At 42.6% G+C, this 19,302-nt stretch overlaps 2 protein-coding genes across 2 annotated transcripts in view; both read right to left on the bottom strand.

Annotated features, from left to right (window-relative positions):
• ITGA1 (integrin subunit alpha 1) overlaps positions 1–18,665 on the bottom strand; it is a 69,745-nt gene extending 51,080 nt beyond the window's left edge. The window contains exons 1-4 of the mRNA XM_035100484.2: positions 18,363–18,665; positions 3,943–4,063; positions 3,408–3,520; positions 60–148 (exon numbers count right to left, since the gene is read on the bottom strand). Of these exons, the coding sequence (XP_034956375.2) occupies positions 60–148; positions 3,408–3,520; positions 3,943–4,063; positions 18,363–18,432 (393 nt within the window). The 5' untranslated portion in view covers positions 18,433–18,665. The remainder of the gene's footprint in view (positions 1–59; positions 149–3,407; positions 3,521–3,942; positions 4,064–18,362) is intronic.
• On the bottom strand, positions 4,070–18,356 carry PELO (pelota mRNA surveillance and ribosome rescue factor). Its single transcript, XM_035100485.2, has 2 exons — positions 12,599–18,356; positions 4,070–9,515 (listed from the first exon to the last, which is right to left on the bottom strand). Exons 1-2 carry the CDS (start codon positions 13,322–13,324, stop codon positions 9,084–9,086), a joined length of 1,158 nt encoding a protein of 385 aa, XP_034956376.2. The 5' UTR covers positions 13,325–18,356; the 3' UTR covers positions 4,070–9,083.
• Positions 18,666–19,302: the final 637 nt, after the last annotated feature.

Consider the following 19,302-nt stretch of genomic DNA (forward strand, 5'->3'; position numbering starts at 1 on the left):
CTCAGAATTGCCAAGCAATTGCTGGTCACTTGTTTCCTTAAAATACTTTATTCACTCACCAGAAATCCTCCATTTGGGTTAGTCACTAAAGTTGCTCCAAGGGTCATGTTCTCCTTTACTTCCGCAACGTGAGGAATGGAGATGTCATCTATAAATAGATCAGAAATGTAAAATATGTGGAAACGTGCAAGCAAGATGTTAAATCATGTAGCAGTTTCTCTAAACCAAATCACCCAAACTTTTCTATATAAAACAAAGTCTTTTTCTGTTTCCCTTCCTCTTCCCTCTTGATTAGGATTCTGATGAACAAGTCAAAGGCCTGGCTCTCATCCCAGAAACTTTGTCTGGGACACTGCTTCACATAGTTTTCTTGATGCTCAAAGAGGATGTCAAAACAGCAATGCAGTGACAGCAAGAGACAAGCATTCACATAAATTACAAATGAGAACAAATCGAACCTTTCCAACTCCTCTCTTGTAAAACTACTAAATCATTTGATAGCATATTAATGTCAGCAGCATTCATGACAGTTCAATGAGTAGAAAGGTGAAATAGTTATTGGACAGGATATGTACTGGTATTAGAATTCACACCTGTCCCCCTATTAGTAAGTTGATCCATGTAGGGACACACTTAAGTACACCTGTTCAATTGTACATTGAAATGGAAAATAACACTGTATGTGTACTGCTAGAGCGATAATATGGAAACATCTATTGGGCAAAACAAAATCTCTCAGAGCGCCTAACAGGTTAATGATGTATCTCTGCTGCTCTGACACAAGGTGTTTAACTTAGGTCACATGAAAAAGACTGAATTTCAGCCCTTGCATATGTTAATCTGTGAGCATCCATTTTGTGTGAGTCTTTGTTCTCTATCCACGGAAGAGGGGTGTGTGCTAATGACATTATCTCCAGAAGGAAACAGCCTCCAGGCTAATGGAATCTGGGCTGGAGAGCCAGAGCTTGGATTTCAGCTCTGGATAGAATAAATTCATATTTCTAAGACATTCAGCCTGTGCTGGGCCCGCATATATTATGCAACTATCTGGCTGTCATATGGGTTGGACTCAATGACATCATACTCAGAGCAGACCCATTGAAATGGACCAAACTTAGTCACGATCGTTGAAGTTAAGAGTAGGACTTAGTAAGAATTTGTTGAATGGCACCCCATACCCACTTTGGCGGGAGCAGTCTGAAAGCATAGTAAACAATCTGCCTCTTGAGCCTCTCCATTAGTTGATTCAGATTTCACTCTAGAGCCAGGTACGGTATGTATAAAGGTGTCAAAAAGGGTTTTGTGTTGTTGGTTTTGTTTTTTTTAAAAAAAACTTGTTCCTGCTTTTATGTATAACTGTGCAGTCATAAAAGTCCTGTGAAGTCAGGAGTGTCAACAGCTTTGCAAACGTTCCAGAAAAGAAACAGGCAGCAATTTAATGCATGATTTGAAAACTAAGAGTCCTGCCTGATAGCTAAACATTTTTCACACTCTGTAAGAAAGGCAGAGAGTAACCAAAGCAGTTAGTACAGATTGGTGCAGTAGGACTGTCAACAGGACACAGAATATATTACACTTCTATGCAAAGATCTGCATTGGCTCCTGATTTGTTACCAGGCCAAAAGCAAGGTGTTACTATTTGTATATAAATCCCTTAACAGCTTACGACTTACACCATACGTACCTACTGGACTCATCTGACATGTTGAAGTGGCACTTTTACAACTTCCATATAATATTCTTTCTGCACTTGCAGGGAATCAGTCTTTTAGCATGGTGTCACCTATGCTCTGGAACTCCCTGTCTGTTAGTATTACGCAAGAACTTTCATTGTTCTGTTTTCACTGAACTTCATCAGGATTCTGCGAAAACTGAAACTAAACTTTGCCAAAGTGCTTCTCCAGGCTGCCTGCGAGAAGTAAGGGGAACACACAAGCCCAAAGCTTTGCTCAGGCTTGTTTCGGCAGTTGTGTGCAGTATTAAGCCAAGGTTTACAGTAACAAAAGTAGGGATCTAACAAAAGGAGAGCAAAATGCATGAACCGCAAAATGTTTTAAATAAATATCTTGTTTGTATTGTGAGTATCTCATAGAGACTAGTTCAAGGCCTGCTTTTTTTCTCCACACTTTTGTATTCAGGCGCTTGACTGTACGGAGGTGCATTAGCATTAACACTGCAGCATCATGGAGATGTTCTTCTGCGATCTCAGCTGCATTTATCCCCAAGCTACCCCATTCCACCAACTGCTCTGGTTCGTCCCATATAGTGCCTTGGTTTGTACTTTCCCACAACTTTTTCACAGATTACATGTCAGGTGTGACGTTTTTACACTGTTTGTTATAGCTTTATCAACCCGACCCATCAAGGGTTAACTCAGACTCCGTGTCGACTGACTGGACATTCCATGAGGGGAGGGGAATGGTTGGATGTTTAAAGAGAAGGGACAGCCGTTTTGGTCAGCTGAGAGGGTGCTGGGGGAGCGGGAGTGTGAGGGTGGTTGTAAAGAAGACCTAGGAGAGTAGGTTTAGGTTAGGTAGTCGTTAGGTTATCTAGTACATGAGTAACAAGGTTATTACCATTGAAACTAAGCTTGTACAACAGGAATACCTTAAAGCAACCATAACGTTCTTCAGAAATAAAATTTCCAGTGTTAAAGTGCCAATCAGAAAATCGTCTGTGTTATTTTCCAGCCAAGGTACATGAAACTCATTCATGAGGACACCCATTAAAAGGACAACATTTCCTTCAAGAGTGGAACTCTTAGTTTGTAACTTTGGGGTGCACCAAGAGGGCGAGCCAGGCAGACAGACCCAGGGTGTCATAGTTACCCCAGGGAAGGGGCAAACTTTTACAGGAAGGGATTCTTAGAGGCAGAACTCCCTATACTGTGGACACAAGGGATAGTCTCAGATTCAGCCCTGAACTTTAATAGGTACCTGGCCACGGCTGTGCTGGAAAAGGACTCTCTTTGGTATAAAAGAAGAGGAAATAGAATAAAACCCTCGATTGCATGAGGGAATACAGAAAGGCTAAGGGGAGCAATAGTGGGGAGGCTAACAGACCATCCCTGTTAGTTCTGTTAATAACAGGAGAGGTAGAATAAATAATACGGAAGCAAGGGTCTTTCGTCGCATCGGGTAATCTGCATGTGTATGGGAAAATGATGAGGTGCAAACCAGCCTTTTTAAAAAATGGGTCTGCATGAGAGAAGAAACATTCACATCATATTTTATATGTAGTGATGCACATGAGAATATTTTCCATGGATAAATATAGATCTAGGAAGAATGCCATATGTGACACAACCCTACAATGATGCAGAGAATTACAAAGAAAATACAGACAAGGTCTTAAACATTCCTATGTTGGACCTATGCCAAATTTCTGCCAGCCACTTACATTCTTACCTGGTAAGTTAAGTTTTACACATGGCAAACCATGGCCCTGTCCCACGGGGCATTTATAGACATCACCCGTTTTCTTCTGAGGTTGGCCAGCTAAAGGAGAACCAATAAGCACCCTGAAAAAAACAAAGAAAGCCTGTCATCTTTTCAATATAGCAGGTAATTTTACTGTTGCTCCCTATAAAGCAGGAACAGGGAATCCGTGGTCTTGAAGATATTTCTAGACTGCAACTCCTTAGCGTCCTATATATATTTTGTGTCATGACGGAAGTAATTTTAATGTAGCTTTTAATATTTTAATATGTGTGGGCTTTTGTTTTACATTTACATACTGTGAACAGCTGTGGTTTTCCTCAGGGGAAGAACGGTGTATAAATAGGTTAAATAAAATAAAATAAATGTGATCAGCTGCATAGAGCAAATAATATGCAGAACTAAGATCCCAGAGGAAAACATACATTTCTGAAAGAGAAGGTGGCAACTGTTTATGTTTATGGATGTGTGAGTGTTTCTGGCAATAATTAAAAAAAACACGTACCATTTTCCTTCTTCATTTTCAAACTGTTGAACAGTGTATCCAAACATATCTTCTACTGGACCACTGAAGGTCATTGTATCTTTCACATCAACATTGAACGACAGAGCGAGATGCAACAGCACTATGAAAAAGAAAAGAAAAATGTAGGGGGAAAGAATATGAATCACCGTGACTCCACTGTTGAGGTCAATGCCTGAACACCAGTTCCTGGGAATTACAAGTAGAGAGGGGGCTGTTGTGCTCATGTCCTGCTTGGCAGCTTCCCATAGTCATCGTAGTCACAGCTGGCCACTTTCAGAGCAGGATATGGAACTAGATGAAACATGGTATGTTCAGTGTATGTGCAAATGTGATTACTCCGCCTTTGTGACAGCCTATGGCCAGTTTTATCGAGTGGCTAGACCAGGGCAGTCCAACATTTCATACCAAGTGGACCGCAAGAGTATTTCGACATGGAACCTGTGGGCTGCACACTGCCTTGTCACGTCAGAAGGAGGGAAGCGAGTCCAAAATTTGATGTCCACACCAAACTTCATGCTGTCTTTCCAAAGGTGGCTAAGTGAAGCACTCGGTTTTGGGGAGGCGTGAGACTCATGTCTGAGTCCTAGAACTTTTCTACCTCCTTCTCAAAGCTGGGGAAGCACTAACTAGGCTTTGGAAAGTAGGATGAAGGACTCTAGGACCCTGTCAGAGCCCTTATATCCCTTTCCCAAAGCCCAGCACTTCATTTACCCAGCTTTGGGAAAACAGCATAAGGTGGGGGGGGGGGGTTGGTGGGAGAAGCTCAGCATCATAGGTTTCCAAGGACTGATTCAAGTGGAACAAAGTATGACCACACTGCCTAACATGGTGATTTATCTAAACAACAGACTCTGTTCTTCAGTGGCTACCTTCCTCAACCTGGTGCCCTCCAGATGTTTCAGACGGCAACTCTTACAATCTTCAAATGATAGCCTTGCTGACTGGGTTTGTAGTGCGAAACTTCTAGAGGACTACAGAATCTCCAAGTAAAGGCTAAGGGCCAAAGGGTCCAGTCCTATGTAAGCCAAAATAAAATTAAGATGCAAAAAGAGTATGGTCACGTTTATTTTGCTCCTCCCTCTCCTTTTACTGGGCCTTGTAATGAAGGGGTTTCTTGTGGGTTATACGTTCTCTGAAGAAGAGTGCATCTCATAAAAAGTTGTTGATAATTAAGTGGTGCTAGGATTCACAATGCATTTTATGAGGCCATGATCAAGCTTTTCAGTGCCTTTTACAGTAGTTGAAGTCGATAACAAGAACCGAATTATTGCTTGTAAAAATCTCGTTGTTTCCATTAGTGCTCTTATGATCCCCAGAAAACAGCAAAAAAGTAGTTTAAAAAGTTATTATCAGTAAAGGAGAGAGGAAGAGACATTTTGCTGGCTCTGCTCTTTTGACCAATAAATAAAGGAAAATGAATCACACTGCAGCGTTATTTATTCTCTAACAAAATACTTTCAGGTGGCAGCCTGCGAGAAGGCTGTAGACGTTATTCAAAAACCTGTATGCAAAGAAAACTATTGTCATTAGAAAGAAAAAACCACTGAAAAAGTGAAGTCTCTTGTTGTTACCTATATATTATTGCCAACTAATTTTCCTCAAGCACCAATGTTTATGTAGCCAAAACAAGAGGGAAGCATCAGCAAATTTGGGGTATTCTCAAGGTGTTCAGAAATACACACACATATATATTGGAAGAAATCCCTTTGGGTTAGCACTCCCAAAACAGCTGCATAAGAACTTAATAGCATGAGATGTTGAGACACCACAGGGGGAAGAACTGTCAAAAGGAGGCAATGGACTTGAGCAACCTGAAGGGAGAAGCAAAGACAATGATATTAAAAAGGGGGAGGAACCTATATCCATGCCTGGGTAGGCAATTTCCTGCTTCATACTGAAAAACTATTGTTCCCAGGGATAAAAGATAGGGCTGTCTGCAATTGTCAGCGGGGCAACAGTGTGTCCACCCAGGGACATTTGCAGGATTTTTATTTTTTAGCAACAGTAATGAATTGGTCCATCTAACAGTGTTGTTTGCACTAGCTTGATGCAACTACTCAGTTGCAAACAGGGCATTCCTAGCCTTACCTGGAAATGCTACGGATTGAACCTGGGACTTTGTGCGTGTGGAGTAGATATTGTAGTACTGAGCTCTGGCCTTCTCTTGTACACTAAATCTACTCCTCCATTGTTACACGTGGCATCCAGGCATCTCCTAAACACTGAAACCATTAATTCTTTCTTTGGCTTCCTCCAGTCTTTAACTGCACCACTGATACAATCAACTTCAGAGCACACTGCAGTTCCCTGGGTGGGGGGTGGGGAATGGTATGCTCAACATGCAACATGCTTAGTGCAACACCAAGCATTTCTGGGTTGTCATATATTACTCCAATCCCAGCTTTCTCCAGCAAAATGTGCATCACATACAGAGTACTGTATGTGCATTTTTCAGAGCTCTTATAACCCACTCTCAAAATGCTGCAACTGAAATTCATGTAGCAATTAATTTCATTTGTGACTAAACACCAGTATTTCAGATAAAACCTTATACAGTGTAAATCTTTCAGTTTTCCAGCTCAGAATTCAAATCTGCCAGTTCTCTCCCCCCCCCCCCCGACAGACCATAAAAGAACTTTTGTTTGAGCTTCTCTGCCTTAATCTTTAACATTTGCAGAATAATAAACTAAGATTCTGGAGAATTTCCAGTAAACTATACAAAAGAATTAGAATGCTGTTTGTAAAAAAGTAGACAACTGTCTACTGGAGGAAAACAGAGCTAAGAATCCTGCAGATGACTCAGACTTCATAATTAAGTGTTGTTCAGATCCAACACTGGGCTTTGTTCAAATTCAGCAAATAATGGGAATTCAAACTCAGGGCACCTTAATTCTAATTCATCTCAACGTAAAAGTCTGTTGCATAAACCCAGTGGCCTATGTAGTCTAGCCTCCTCTATTTTCACAGTTACTGAACTGTGGGAAACCTGCAGGCAGAAACTGAGCAAAAGAGAAAAGAGCACTCTTCCCTCCTGTGGTGTCAAGCAACTGGTAAAAGGCACTAGGTCATACTGGCCTTGGTATACAGTTAATTGAGTTCCATTTTCTTGAGCTCTATTGCCCCCCACAAAAAAAGTCTTCCAGTTTTCTCAGCTTGGAAAAAAAATACAAAGCCTTGATTTAGTACATTTATCACTTTAACATATTAGCAGTGAGAAGTGCAAATAACAGTATACGCCAGTGAAGAAAGCTTTTCTGCAATTAAGTTAGCTGAATATTCACCAGTCTTTTGACCTATGTACCAGCCTTCACCAACCTGTGGCCCTCCAAATGTTTTGGACCAAAACTCCTATCAGGTCCAACAAGGATGGTCAATAGTCAAGGATGATGGAAGGCATGAAGATGGTGGACACTGTATCACACAGCTATAAAAGGAATATAAATGTTGGGAGGAGCGGGGGGAAATTATGAGACACCGTCTTGAGCTCCTTAAAGGCAAGGTGGTCAAGTGCAATAAATAAGGGAAGGAAAGTAAAGAGACTATAATCCCAAATCCAGAAGATTAGACACACACATAATAATAAATTTTGGGATTGCAGAATCCAAGCCCACAAGGAGAAAATATTCCTGAATAACAGCCCAATCTTATATATGTTGACTTGCAAAAAAAAGAAAGAAAAAGACTTGCAAGTAAGCCCACAGATTTCAATGGAACTTATCTTTAGAGAAAGGTGCCTAGAAACGAGGGCTTAGATCAGTAGACTGCACACTGGGAACAAAGACTTGGTTCCCCCAATCCAACCACCTCCCAGCTCATTCTTTCACTGATTTTGTTTAGCTGTTCACTTATTGAATCTGTGCTTACTTCCTAATAAAATAAACTAATAGGACACATGAGCAAGACTAGTAAAATCCTTACAAAATAAGTTTGTTGCCAACATTTTATTAAAACATGTTTTAGCTTTTTAGTGATTATACTATTCTATGAAAACTGCTTTTTATGATCTAAGTGGCCATGAGAAATGTGCCAGTTATGATTAATCCAGCAATAACAATATTTAATAAAATATGGGTAGGCCACACATGACCTACCTTACACATTAACAATGTCCATGGAGTTCTGCTTAAGATCCTTTTTTTAATAAATCAAATATTATTTTTGCTTTTAATTTTTTTAAATGGCTATTTGTTGCAACTAAAATTCTTAATTCAACAACAGAGTAAATCAATGGCCGTGTTGGCATGATCAAATCACAGCTTAATAAACAATATATACTCAAGCATCATGCACCCATATCCAGCCCCTTTGCTCCCATTTCATTTCTCTGTTCATGTAAGTTAGGAAACAAAACTGGAATCCAGTTACCCATACCTTCCTGTTATTTGAACCTATAATTAATGGCTTCCAAACAATTTTAAATTGTGGCTTTGTATACTGGTTTGTTTGGAAGCCATTAACCTTTGTTTTGCCACTCATGTGAAGAAAGGAATAAATCAGCTACATGTGGGTGCTTGTAGCTTGTGCCCATCTGAGTAGTAAGTTGAAAGGATTGTGCAAAATCAGCCACAATCTTTCAGCCACACAAATAACGACTAAAACACAATTACACTTACAATATGTCACACCATCTCAACTTAATAAACACTTCAACAATAATCAGTTATAACATCCTAGCATTAAAACAAGTTCCATGATAACAGGGGGGAGGGGGGAGAAACTTTTGTGTGTGTGTGTGTGTGTGTGTGTGTGTGTGTGTGTGTGCAAAACACAGAAAATACTTAAGCAAAGCATTATCTTCTTTCATGGTTTCAGTTTATTAGTTTTCCACATGTTCCACAAAGCACCAGCAATGTTTTCCAATTAGATACGTCAGTCCAGTTTTGCTAAGAGAGAACTATCATAATCATTACCACTCACACAAGGAAAATGTATAAATATGCAATATTCTAGAGCAGCACACTAAATGCTCACCTTACCAGTCACTTAAAAAAATAGGGTTCCCATTGTTTTTTTTCCTTTTGGTAAGGCATGGTACAGAAGCATATAATATTTGGGACAAAGACACCCCCTCCCCTGCTGAAGCAGTCATTACATGAGAAGGGTGAATGAGTACACCATCATCAATCTTCTTCAGAACTGGAATCTTCTTCCTGATCAGAGACCTCAGCAACAGGAAAACGCAGAATGGCAGCCACACCTGTTAGTTGTCCAAGCTGTTCCCCAGACACATGAAGACTGGAGAAGATGCGAACAGTGCCCATGTTGTCACGCACACTATCAACTAGCCGGACATAACGACTGCGCGCAGCCACATCCTGATGCCTAAAAAGTTCATCACTGATCAATAAGGTATCAATAGCCATGGCTTCATTGGCTGTTTCCACATGCTTGAGACCATAGAAAGCCCGGTCAGGCTCATGTTGTAGCATCTTGTAGAAATCATCTAAGGCTTTGACTTCACCAGCTGCTTTAGTATCAGCAAGTCGACTAGTCACAGCTGGGTCACACAGAGCTTCTTTTAATGCATATTTATGTCCAGAGGAAGAGTGTACCTAGAACAAAAAGAAAGAAAGAAAAGAAACAACTTCGATAATGACTTTTATTTCTCTTGAAAATTGAATTCCTTAAATTTGAGTTGTTTTCAGGTAAAGGTTCTCAAATGCAAAAGTCCCTGAAGTTACAGAATTGTCTCTTGTGGTGAGACATGATGATTGACCATCATGATAACTATTTACATCATTCAAAGAAGTTTTTATGTTCAGTTATTGGAACTATGCCCTATGCTTAGATTTGCTAGATACGTTAAAAACAACAGTGCTACTAGTGACTTCCTCCTACAAATAAGGTGTTTTTTTTTTTTTAAAAAAAACATGTTTCAGTGATGCACATACTACATAGAGCCCTTCAGATGTTGCCGGACTACACCTCCCATCACAAGCTGACCACTGGCAATACTTGATGGGCGTATAGTAGTTCAACAATATCTGGATGGTGGCAGGTTCTCCAACACTGTGGCAGAGCATTTCACTTTTTACAACCATCAGAAGGACTGCCATATTAAGCATGCTTACTAGTTTTAAGTCTAATTGAACTTAGGATAACTTTTGTGTAAACATACACTACTTCACAAACTTTATGGCCTGCTAGGAAGAGTTCTTAATCACATCCTCCATATTAAGTACAAATAGCACAATAGGAAACAGTTTCATTAGCATGAGAATTTGCTTCAATAAGCTCAAACATTTCATGCTCATGCAGGCATTTTTAAAATATAGAATAAAAAACTGGTATTTAATACTGCCACTCTCCTTTCACATATATAGTTAAAGAATCTTAAATTTTGGGAAGGTTTCATTGGCATTAGAAGCATGCTTTCACCTCTCCTTTCCAAAAGCTACATGCGGTTAGAAGCAAAGTTAAATAATACTTCTGATGGATTTACATACAGCCCACAAGATTTCTTCTTTTCCTTGAGCAGTATTTATTCAGCCATGCTTTAAAGCTGTATTAATCTTATTACTTCTGATACCAAAAGTTTCAGCACTGTCATGTATGCCTACAAGTACATGAATTTCCAAAGGACCATGCATGTAGTTTGAAAGATATTAAATTGACCAAGTACAATACTGCATAGCAGAAATTAATAAATCTGAGCAATCTAATAATGCAATGCAACTTATATTAGCATGCATAAATATTACAGATTTAGATATCAAATAAATGTTGAAGAGTGGGCCTCGTTACATCATTCATGATAGGGCTTCAGGCACAAACTGATGTTCTGGCTCTTTCAACCAATGTAGACTAAATACAAGTTCCAAGGGAACTGGCATCAAAAAAGGGAAAGGTCCGGGTAAGTGATTATCAGTGCAATCTTACACATGCCAACTGAGAAAGTAAGTCCCAGTAAGGTCAATTGTGTTTATCCCCAGGTAAAGGACACAGGACTGCAACCAAAATAACAAGATGAGATTGTATTAGACTGGCATCTGAAACTGATGTATATTAGCCAATTAATCATGTTTTTTTCCATAAATAAGTTCCACAAAAGCCAGTCAACTTACGTAAAAGTAACCATGCTTAGGGCTGAAGCCTTCAGAGGAAGGGATTCAAAGCATCCATCTTACAGATACATATCCCAAGAGGACGGGGAGAAAGTCTTCAAAGGACATTAAGTCCCATTTATCTCAACAGGTCTACTTTAAATCTAATTGCCCAATCCAATGCATGTCTATTCAGAAGTAAAGGTAAAGGGGCCCCTGACCATCAGGTCCAGTCGTGTCCGACTCTGAGGTTGCGGCGCTCATCTCGCTCTACAGGCCGAGGGAGCCAGCGTTTGTCCACAGACAGCTTCCGGGTCATGTGGCCAGCATGACAAAGCCGCTTCTGGCGAACCAGAGCAGCGCAAGGAAACGCCGTTTACCTTCCCGCCGGAGCGGTCCCTATTTATCTACTTGCACTTTGATGTGCTTTCGAACTGCTAGGTGGGCAGGAGCTGGGACCGAGCAACAGGAGCTCACCCCATTGCAGGGATTCGAACCGCCGAACTTCTGATCAGCAAGCTCTAGACTCTGTGGTTTAACCCACAGTGCCACCTGGGTCCCTCTATTCAGAAGTAAGCCCCATTAAATCAATGGTAAAGGGACCCCCTGACCATTAGGTCCAGTTGTGACCGACTCTGGGGTTGTGGCGCTCATCTCGCATTATTGGCTGAGGGAGCAAGCGTACAGCTTCCAGGTCATGTGGCCAGCATGACAAAGCCGCTTCTGGCGAACCAGAGCAGCACATGGAAATTTATCTACAGTACTTGCACTTTGATCTGCTTTCGAACTGCTAGGTTGGCAGGAGCTGGGACCGAGCAACAGGAGCTCACCCTGTCACAGGGATTCGAACCGCCGACCTTCTGATCGACAAGCCCTAGGCTCAGTGGTTTAACCCACAGTGCCATACTTACTCCCAGATAAGGCCTGCATCCACATCCAACCCACAGCATTGAACTTGGGATGCCCAAGTTGGCTGAATAAGCATTTGAAATGATACCATTACTGTACTTGACGTAGGTGTCGCTGTGGGTTAAACCAGAGCCTAGGGCTTGCTGATCAGAAGGTCGGCGGTTCAAATCCCAGCGATGGGGTGAGCTCCCGTTTCTCAGTCCCAGCTCCTGCCAACCTAGCAGTTCGAAAGCACGTCAAAGTGCAAGTAGATAAATAGGCACTGCTCTGGTGGGAAGGTAAACGGTGTTTCCATGCGCTGCTCTGGTATGCCAGAAGCAGCTTAGTCATGCTGGCCACATGACCCGGAAGCTGTACGCCGGCTCCCTCGGCCAGTAAAGCAAGATGAGCACCACAACCCCAAGGTCATCCGCGACTGGACCCTAACAGTCAGGAGTTCCTTTACCTTTTACTTAATACAAGTGAACATTATACGATGGCCGTTAATGTATTGTGAACATTTTTTTTGCGGCTGTCTTAGATGCATTCATCTAAGTTTTATGTAGACACGTGCTGATACTTTGCATGCTCTGGCAAACCCCGTTTGCACACCTGCCAATTTATATAAATATAATCCGTTCCACTATCGAATAACGATCACTCCTGCCTTGAACTTAAACAGAGCACGCTGCCTTGAACTTTACCTGCAAAAACTTGGAGCGGTTCTCCAGCAACAGCTTGTTGTCCGTCTTCACAGCCTGCTGGAACATGTAATCGCAGAACTGCTCTCTCACGAAGCCCGGGCTGGCTACCAGCACGCACTTCACCACGTCGAAGTTGATGTGGCGCTGGATGGCCTGCGCCACCTGCTCGTAGAACCTCTCCAGCGCCCGGTCGTGCTGGGCGCAGCTGCCCTTCCGCTTCCGAGGGATGTTCACCTCCACCTTGGCCCGAGTCAGGGTCATGCTGGGCGTCACCAGGCAGACGTGCGCCAGACCTTCCTGCATCACCACAGCCGCCACGTCGGCGCTCCACGCCGGGTCGCAGGCCTGCTCGATCCTGTCGAGAACCACGCTGTCCCACTGCTTCTTGGCCAGCGTGAACTGGCGGTTGGGCTCCAGCTCGATGGTGTGGTAGGCGCCCATCTTGACGTACTCATTCTCCTGGATGTTGGTGCCTTTGACGCGCAACTGGCACGCCTGGGAGTCGAAGTCGATGGTCTCCACGCACAGCGTCAGGGTGGTGCGCACCCGGTTGCTGCCCACGCTGCCCGTGGCCGACTCCGTCTGCACCTTGCGGATGGTGGAGGCCCGCAGGCTGTCCCCGACCTGCAGCAGGTTGTAGGCGTGCCACATGTCCTCGGCCTCCTCGGGGATGAGCGTCACCTGCCCGGCGTTGTCCTTCTCGATGTCCTTCCGCACCAGCTTCATCCTGCCGGCGCCTCAGGGAGCAGGCGGGCGGCCCTGCCGCACCCGCCGCTCAAGCCCCGGGAAGAGGGGAACACGCCAGGCCGCCGCCTCAGAGGCCTGGTTCCTCTCAGTGAGTGCAAAGGATGAGGGTCAGCTATTCATGACTGGGCTGCCGAGGGCGAGGCCTCCCGATGCGGCGCGCGAGAAAATTCCCCTCAGCGACCCATCCCTTCAGCATCCGCGGCCCAACAGCCGCGCTCCGGCCGCTTCCCCCACGCGCCTGCGTGCCCGCCGGGTCCTGATAGGAGGAGCCCGGCCAAGAGTCGGCGGCTTTTCCTCCTCTCCTCCCTCCGAGCATGCGCGTTGGCGTCACTGCGCTCCTGCCGCGTTAGGAGCGCCTGCGCTGTGCTTCCCGCGTCGCCGGGCAGCGGAAAGTCGCCGGCTGGCAAGGTGACCGAGGCGCATGCGCGGAGCTGCCGGCCGGCTCTGCCCGGGAATCGCGGTCGCAGCAGAGTTGGGAGCGGCTCGCTGAGTTTGTGCTACACAGCGCATGCGCGTCGTTTGCCCGCCACCGCGCAAGTTTCTGGTTTTAATAGTTTAACAGTACAGTAAATAGCCTCTTCTAGGAAATGCGCTCGAGCTGCGTGACACTGCAAACTTTTCCTCGCCCACAAGGCGAGTAGTAGTAGATCCCGTTACCTGCAGTTGAGTTTATTCTTGCCTAATAATTTCCAGAAAGACTTCGCTTCTGCAATGCATACATTCCTGGGAGTAAGCCCTATTCAGTTAGAATTGCTTGCGTGCAAATATGAACAGGAGAAGCGGGCTGTGATCCCCCGCTTCCCAAATAAAGATGATTACAATAAGGTGTTTTTCAGCTGTTCGGCACGTCTCCTGGCATAGCTGGTTCTTAAACCCGATTTCATTTTTTGGAACTATTGTACATTTCCAGCTCCTGATCTCTTGCTTTAACAGCCCCTGAACAGCAAAACATTTAAATGGAGCTTGTAATACTCTGGCTCAAGTGCCGCTGGATGCTAAAAGACTGGTATTTAAAAAGGGAAACCTGCTGAACCACTGAGGCAGAGTCACTGTTTCTTCATAGTGCCTTGCTTGTCATATAAAGGCAATAGAAACAGCCAATCTTAACCATCCTGTGCTACAAATTGCCTATATAAATTACTCTGAAAGCAAGAACTGTAGTTCTTTGTGAATCCCAGTGTGCTTCCTGACTTGCCTTTTGCTTGTGGGATTCCATGCATAACCACAAATTCAGGTTGTGCATTTAAAATAGATTTGGGCTCTTGCACAATGGACCATTTAAAAAAATTAAAAACAGACATTTGCAGCAATGAATGTGATGGGGAAAAAATCGGAAAGTGTGGGAAGACAGGTAGTTGATGTGACATCATATAACCTCCCCACAAACTTTGTGCAAACAAATCAGGATCAGTGCCCAGTAAACAGGTAGTCTGCAAGTGACTTCATTCTAACTCTTAGCAAGTTCTAATTCTAACTCTTAACAATCTGTGATAAAGACTTTAACCAATTAAGTATTTTTTTCTTTTTTGCAGGACTAGCTCTCCTGTTCAAGATAATAAATTAAGTTTCTGATCTACTTTGTAACCCAGAAAATTGTGTGTGTTTTTTAATAAGAAGTGGGTTATGCAGTCTTCAGTTGAAGATGTTCAGTTGACCCTTGTGCAATGTTCAGAAAACGATTAGGAAATACTTTTGCAGTAACTTTGGTTTATTTATTAGGAAAACCAGCTATGCAAAAGAGGACTCAGTTGAAAACAACAGTCACAAAATATATTAGTAATTGGTTTCATTACAAGTCCTTGTTTTTTCAGTTCTAAGAACATTTGAACAGAAAATGATGTGCCTTAACATCTTTTCTTTTTAAAAACAGGTAATAAAAAGTGAAGCTATTCCACTGCAGCATATGACAGGACCTTGGTTCACCACTTTTTATTATAACTCCTAGTCTGACAAATATTTAAATTGATGGCATTATTTTACAGCTGTAAAGTCAGCCATTTCAAAAGCCATTTTCATCATTTAGGTTACTTAAAAACAACAACAGCTTTTTAAGGCAGAAGTAGTGGGTCGTGTTTTCAAAACAATAATAGTAATGAGGTTTAATATGAAATACTATTGCCATTATTATGGAGATGAATCATGATATTAACTCTCTTAATTGATACCCAAACTTGGAAACAATTGCTGGAGGGAGAAATAGCAACAAATTATTAGACTATTCTTTTGTTATACAGTATAGGAATAGAAAATATTTGATAAGTAGCAAATAAGATAGGAAAGGAGTTTGTTGAGAAACAGTACGGTAGAAATTTGTAACATTTTCTGCAGTTCAGCCACCCATACTTCTTAAAACAAATCTTGGCGCCCTGGCATGACACACCACTATGCCCTATGGAAAAGACGGCTCTGGGGGTGGCATGCAACCTCACAACAATATGCCATTTCAATACAGAGAAACACAGATTTTTTTCACCTGTAGCTCAGTTCTTCACATGCACAGGGAAAAGGGAAATAAATATTCTGAGAAAGATACCAAGTTGATGAGCCTACATTAAAAAGAAAGAATTGGAGAACTTTAAATCAAATCCTCAAAAATGCCAAATAGCTGATTTATACCGGACTATAATTTTGGCCTAATAAAAGACACAATGGGGCTTCTGTATTTGGGATCAGAATTTGGCCTTATGAAAAAAAGTTTCATTTATATCAGCTGTGTACCCTTTCCTGTTCAGTCACATTTGAAAATCTTTAAAGTTCATGTTTATATTTTGCTTAGCATCAGTTCAGAAACTACCATGGAAAGTATGCAATATTATACTGCAAATCCTTAACTTTTATATTCTGTTCGGTTTTCAAAAAGGGGAAGGAAAATTGGAAGGCAGTGGACCTATCAGGCCTATAGTTCAACCCTTAGACATATTTGACCGGCTTGCTATGAAGCATTCTTAGATCTGTAATTTTAGCTTCAACTCTTGTTCAGTTACATGTTGGCAATGGCTGTGATGTTGCTGTTGAGCTGATGGTCTGATAAGAGCTGGCTTTTATCAGATTTTTCTCTATCAGTATGATCAACAAGGGTATCTTGCTCTATACTTCCTTTACCTTATATCCATATCTTACTCAGTATGTCCAAGCTAGATCAGTTTCAGTTCTACAGGTAAGGAATGTAAAAAATTGAAGCCAGGCAAAGTATCAGTTGGGGGCAAGAGAAAACAAAAAAGCAAAAAATTAACCTGAAGGCCAATTCATACTTTTGTTCATCAGTAAATTTCTGTATTCACATTATGTTAAATTATCTGGTAAACAGTTCAGACATCCAGCTTCCAAGTCAGGCATCCCCAAACTTTGGCCCTCCAGATGTTTTGGACTACAATTACCATCTTCCCCGACCATTGGTCCTGTTAGCTAGGCATCATGGGAGTTGTAGGCCAAAACATCTGGAGGGCCACAGTTTGGGGGTGCCTGTTCCAAGTCATCAAGAACTGACAAATCAAGTGATGAGAAGGGTATGACGTGCAGCAGCCCACACTTCTTTGAAGTTCACACTTCTTAAAAATTCTAACCTCCATCCTGTCTTCTTAGAAATTCTAACCTCCATCCTGTCTTCAACAATGACATAAATGGATACTATCCTGAAGATGAAAATAACCAATCACCTAAAGCAATAATGGAATATTCCACCTTGTGTTTACTCTCTGCTATCTTTCAGGAACTTGGATGGTATCTAATGACCAACAATCTATGCACTGACTATATGTACAAGTCCAATACCTCCTTTCAATCAAGTGCCCTACGTTTGTATTTAGATGTTCAGCTCAGAGAGCTCAGAGTAAATTCAACAGTAAATTATTCAACTACTAGTGGCTGGAAGGTGTTGCAGAGCTTGTTGAAAAAGAAATCCAGAAACGGTATAACAAAGCAGTTCATTATGTGTATGAAAAACATCCTTAAACATCACCACCACTGTGTATAGGAAGGAGAATAGTACCATGCTATAATTTTTAGATGTTATAATAATATGACTTGTGCTGCCATTGCTCGGTAAGCTGGGATCACTATAATCAGGCATTGCTGCAACTGCAGCGCACATTTCCAAAGAACAACCCCCAAAGCAAAGACAAAAAGTTGAAAATTTAAACCACTCATCCCAAAGTTGTCTCATTAAAAATCAATAAAACTAGCCTGTCGAAAGTGAGTTACAAACTAGAGCCAAACATTACAAAAGACACAAGCGACAGAAAATTATATTTTCATTTCCCCTTGGGGTGATTTCTATAAGATTTCCTGGCTGCTCTTAGCCTTTGTCAATGTGATGCTCCCCTCCCCACTATTTATTTTATTTTCTGCTTCGCCCACATACTTCAGCAAAACCATCCCTCCGAGACCCACAAAGCATTGAGCAATTGCAATTGTGTTCATTTCCTCTCCCACCCCCACTTCCATTTCCATTTCCTCCCATTCCACCACCCCAAAACAGAAAATGGTTTGTGTCAGGAAAATCTGAACTCCCCTCAGTCTGTGGTGCTCTAAGAAATCCTCGAGAACACGGAATCCTGAAATGGAAACGCCACATGTTTCATTGGCAGTGTTATGCTAAGTAAGAGTAAGTCAGCTCCCTTATCTCCTGTGCAGTTAACGGAACGCATTTTGCTTCACTGCCCAAAATGCTTTGCAAAAGTGAAAATCAAGCTTGCACAACAGTACATTTCAACCCGGTCACCCCTTTCCTTGCTTGCCTAGTTCTATGATTTCTAATTCCCCACTTTCCTCTTTCTTTGCATCTTTCTGTTTAGTTTAGAGCTTCTGTCACCCAAAATCACTGAATCGCTGGTTGTAAAGTTGACTTAAAACCCGGGGTGGGGTGGGTGTGGAATTGGCCGAAAAGCAGACAGACTGAAAGAAGTGGGAATGATGAATTGCTCAATTCTGGGGGGATCCAAAAGGAGAGGGAGAGTTTCTTTCCTCTCCCAGTTTGGCAGATGCGAAGCCTTCGGAAAGAAGAGAAAGATGTTCTCACCTGTCAGTACCAAGCAGGGGACAGCGGCACCTGGAATGCTGCCTCTGGGACTGAGGGAGCAGGAGCCCATGGTTGCAATTGCAAAAGGAGCCCGTGCAGGGGAAAAATAAGAAAGAAACGAGGCAACCTTGTTAGCAACAGGGGTTCTCTTGTTCGGCTGCTAACTTCACAGCCCTGTTGGCGCTCCCGCTGCCGCTCTTGTTTCTGGTCCCTTCTGCATTAGCAGCAGCAGCAACAGCAGCCCAGCCAGGCATTTCCTGTTTGTTGTTCAAGCCCTTTAAGTTTCTTTCCCCCTACACATCAAGATGAATTGCACCCCCCTCTCCACAGCCCCCCTCCCTCTCCTGTTCCAAGTGGGCTCTGAGCCTTTGAAACCCCCACGTGGCTGGATCCCGTAGCTCAGAGACATGTACAAATAAAGTCAGATCTTTAACAGCTCGTGTTTAGGCTGAAGTCGGCAGGCTGCGAAGCAAACCTTAAAGGGACATCTGCATGCTTATAATTAATGGGTGTCTCCAGCTACCAGCCAGCCTTTACCAAATGCTGACAGTGAGAAGGCAGGTTTTGGGAACAACCTCTTCTCTCCCCCCCTCTCTCCCTCCACCCCCACCTTTCTTCCCAAACCTTGGTCCTAAATAATACCCTCTTCTTTGCAAGACTGCAAAGATCCCTATTAAGAAGTGTGTGTGTCAAATTCAGATTTCAAGACACTTCCAAGCTGAAGCTGCCCTTTGTGGGTCTAATTTTTCCTCCACTTACATCACTCTTTAAAAATGTTTCTGTTCTGTATTGTAGCATATATACTAAATCAAGCCTTTGTAGAAGGCAGTGGCAGTGGGGGGGGGGAGGCTGCAAATTATTTCGTGCAATTTGTATTTCAGATTAACACCTACCTACTGCTTATTTGAATTATTTGAATCATTCCTGTTAGCAAGCCTTG

This window comes from Zootoca vivipara, chromosome 11, assembly GCF_963506605.1.
Source record: "Zootoca vivipara chromosome 11, rZooViv1.1, whole genome shotgun sequence".
Taxonomy (NCBI): domain Eukaryota; kingdom Metazoa; phylum Chordata; class Lepidosauria; order Squamata; family Lacertidae; genus Zootoca; species Zootoca vivipara.

Bases quoted from the DNA above. Each gene is read 5' to 3' on its own strand.
- PELO (XM_035100485.2), bottom strand. From the start codon at position 13,324: ATGAAGCTGGTGCGGAAGGACATCGAGAAGGACAACGCCGGGCAGGTG. The intron at 9,516-12,598 runs GTAAAGTTCAAG...TTTTTGTTCTAG, and splicing joins ACCGCTCCAAGTTTTTGCAG to GTACACTCTTCCTCTGGACA.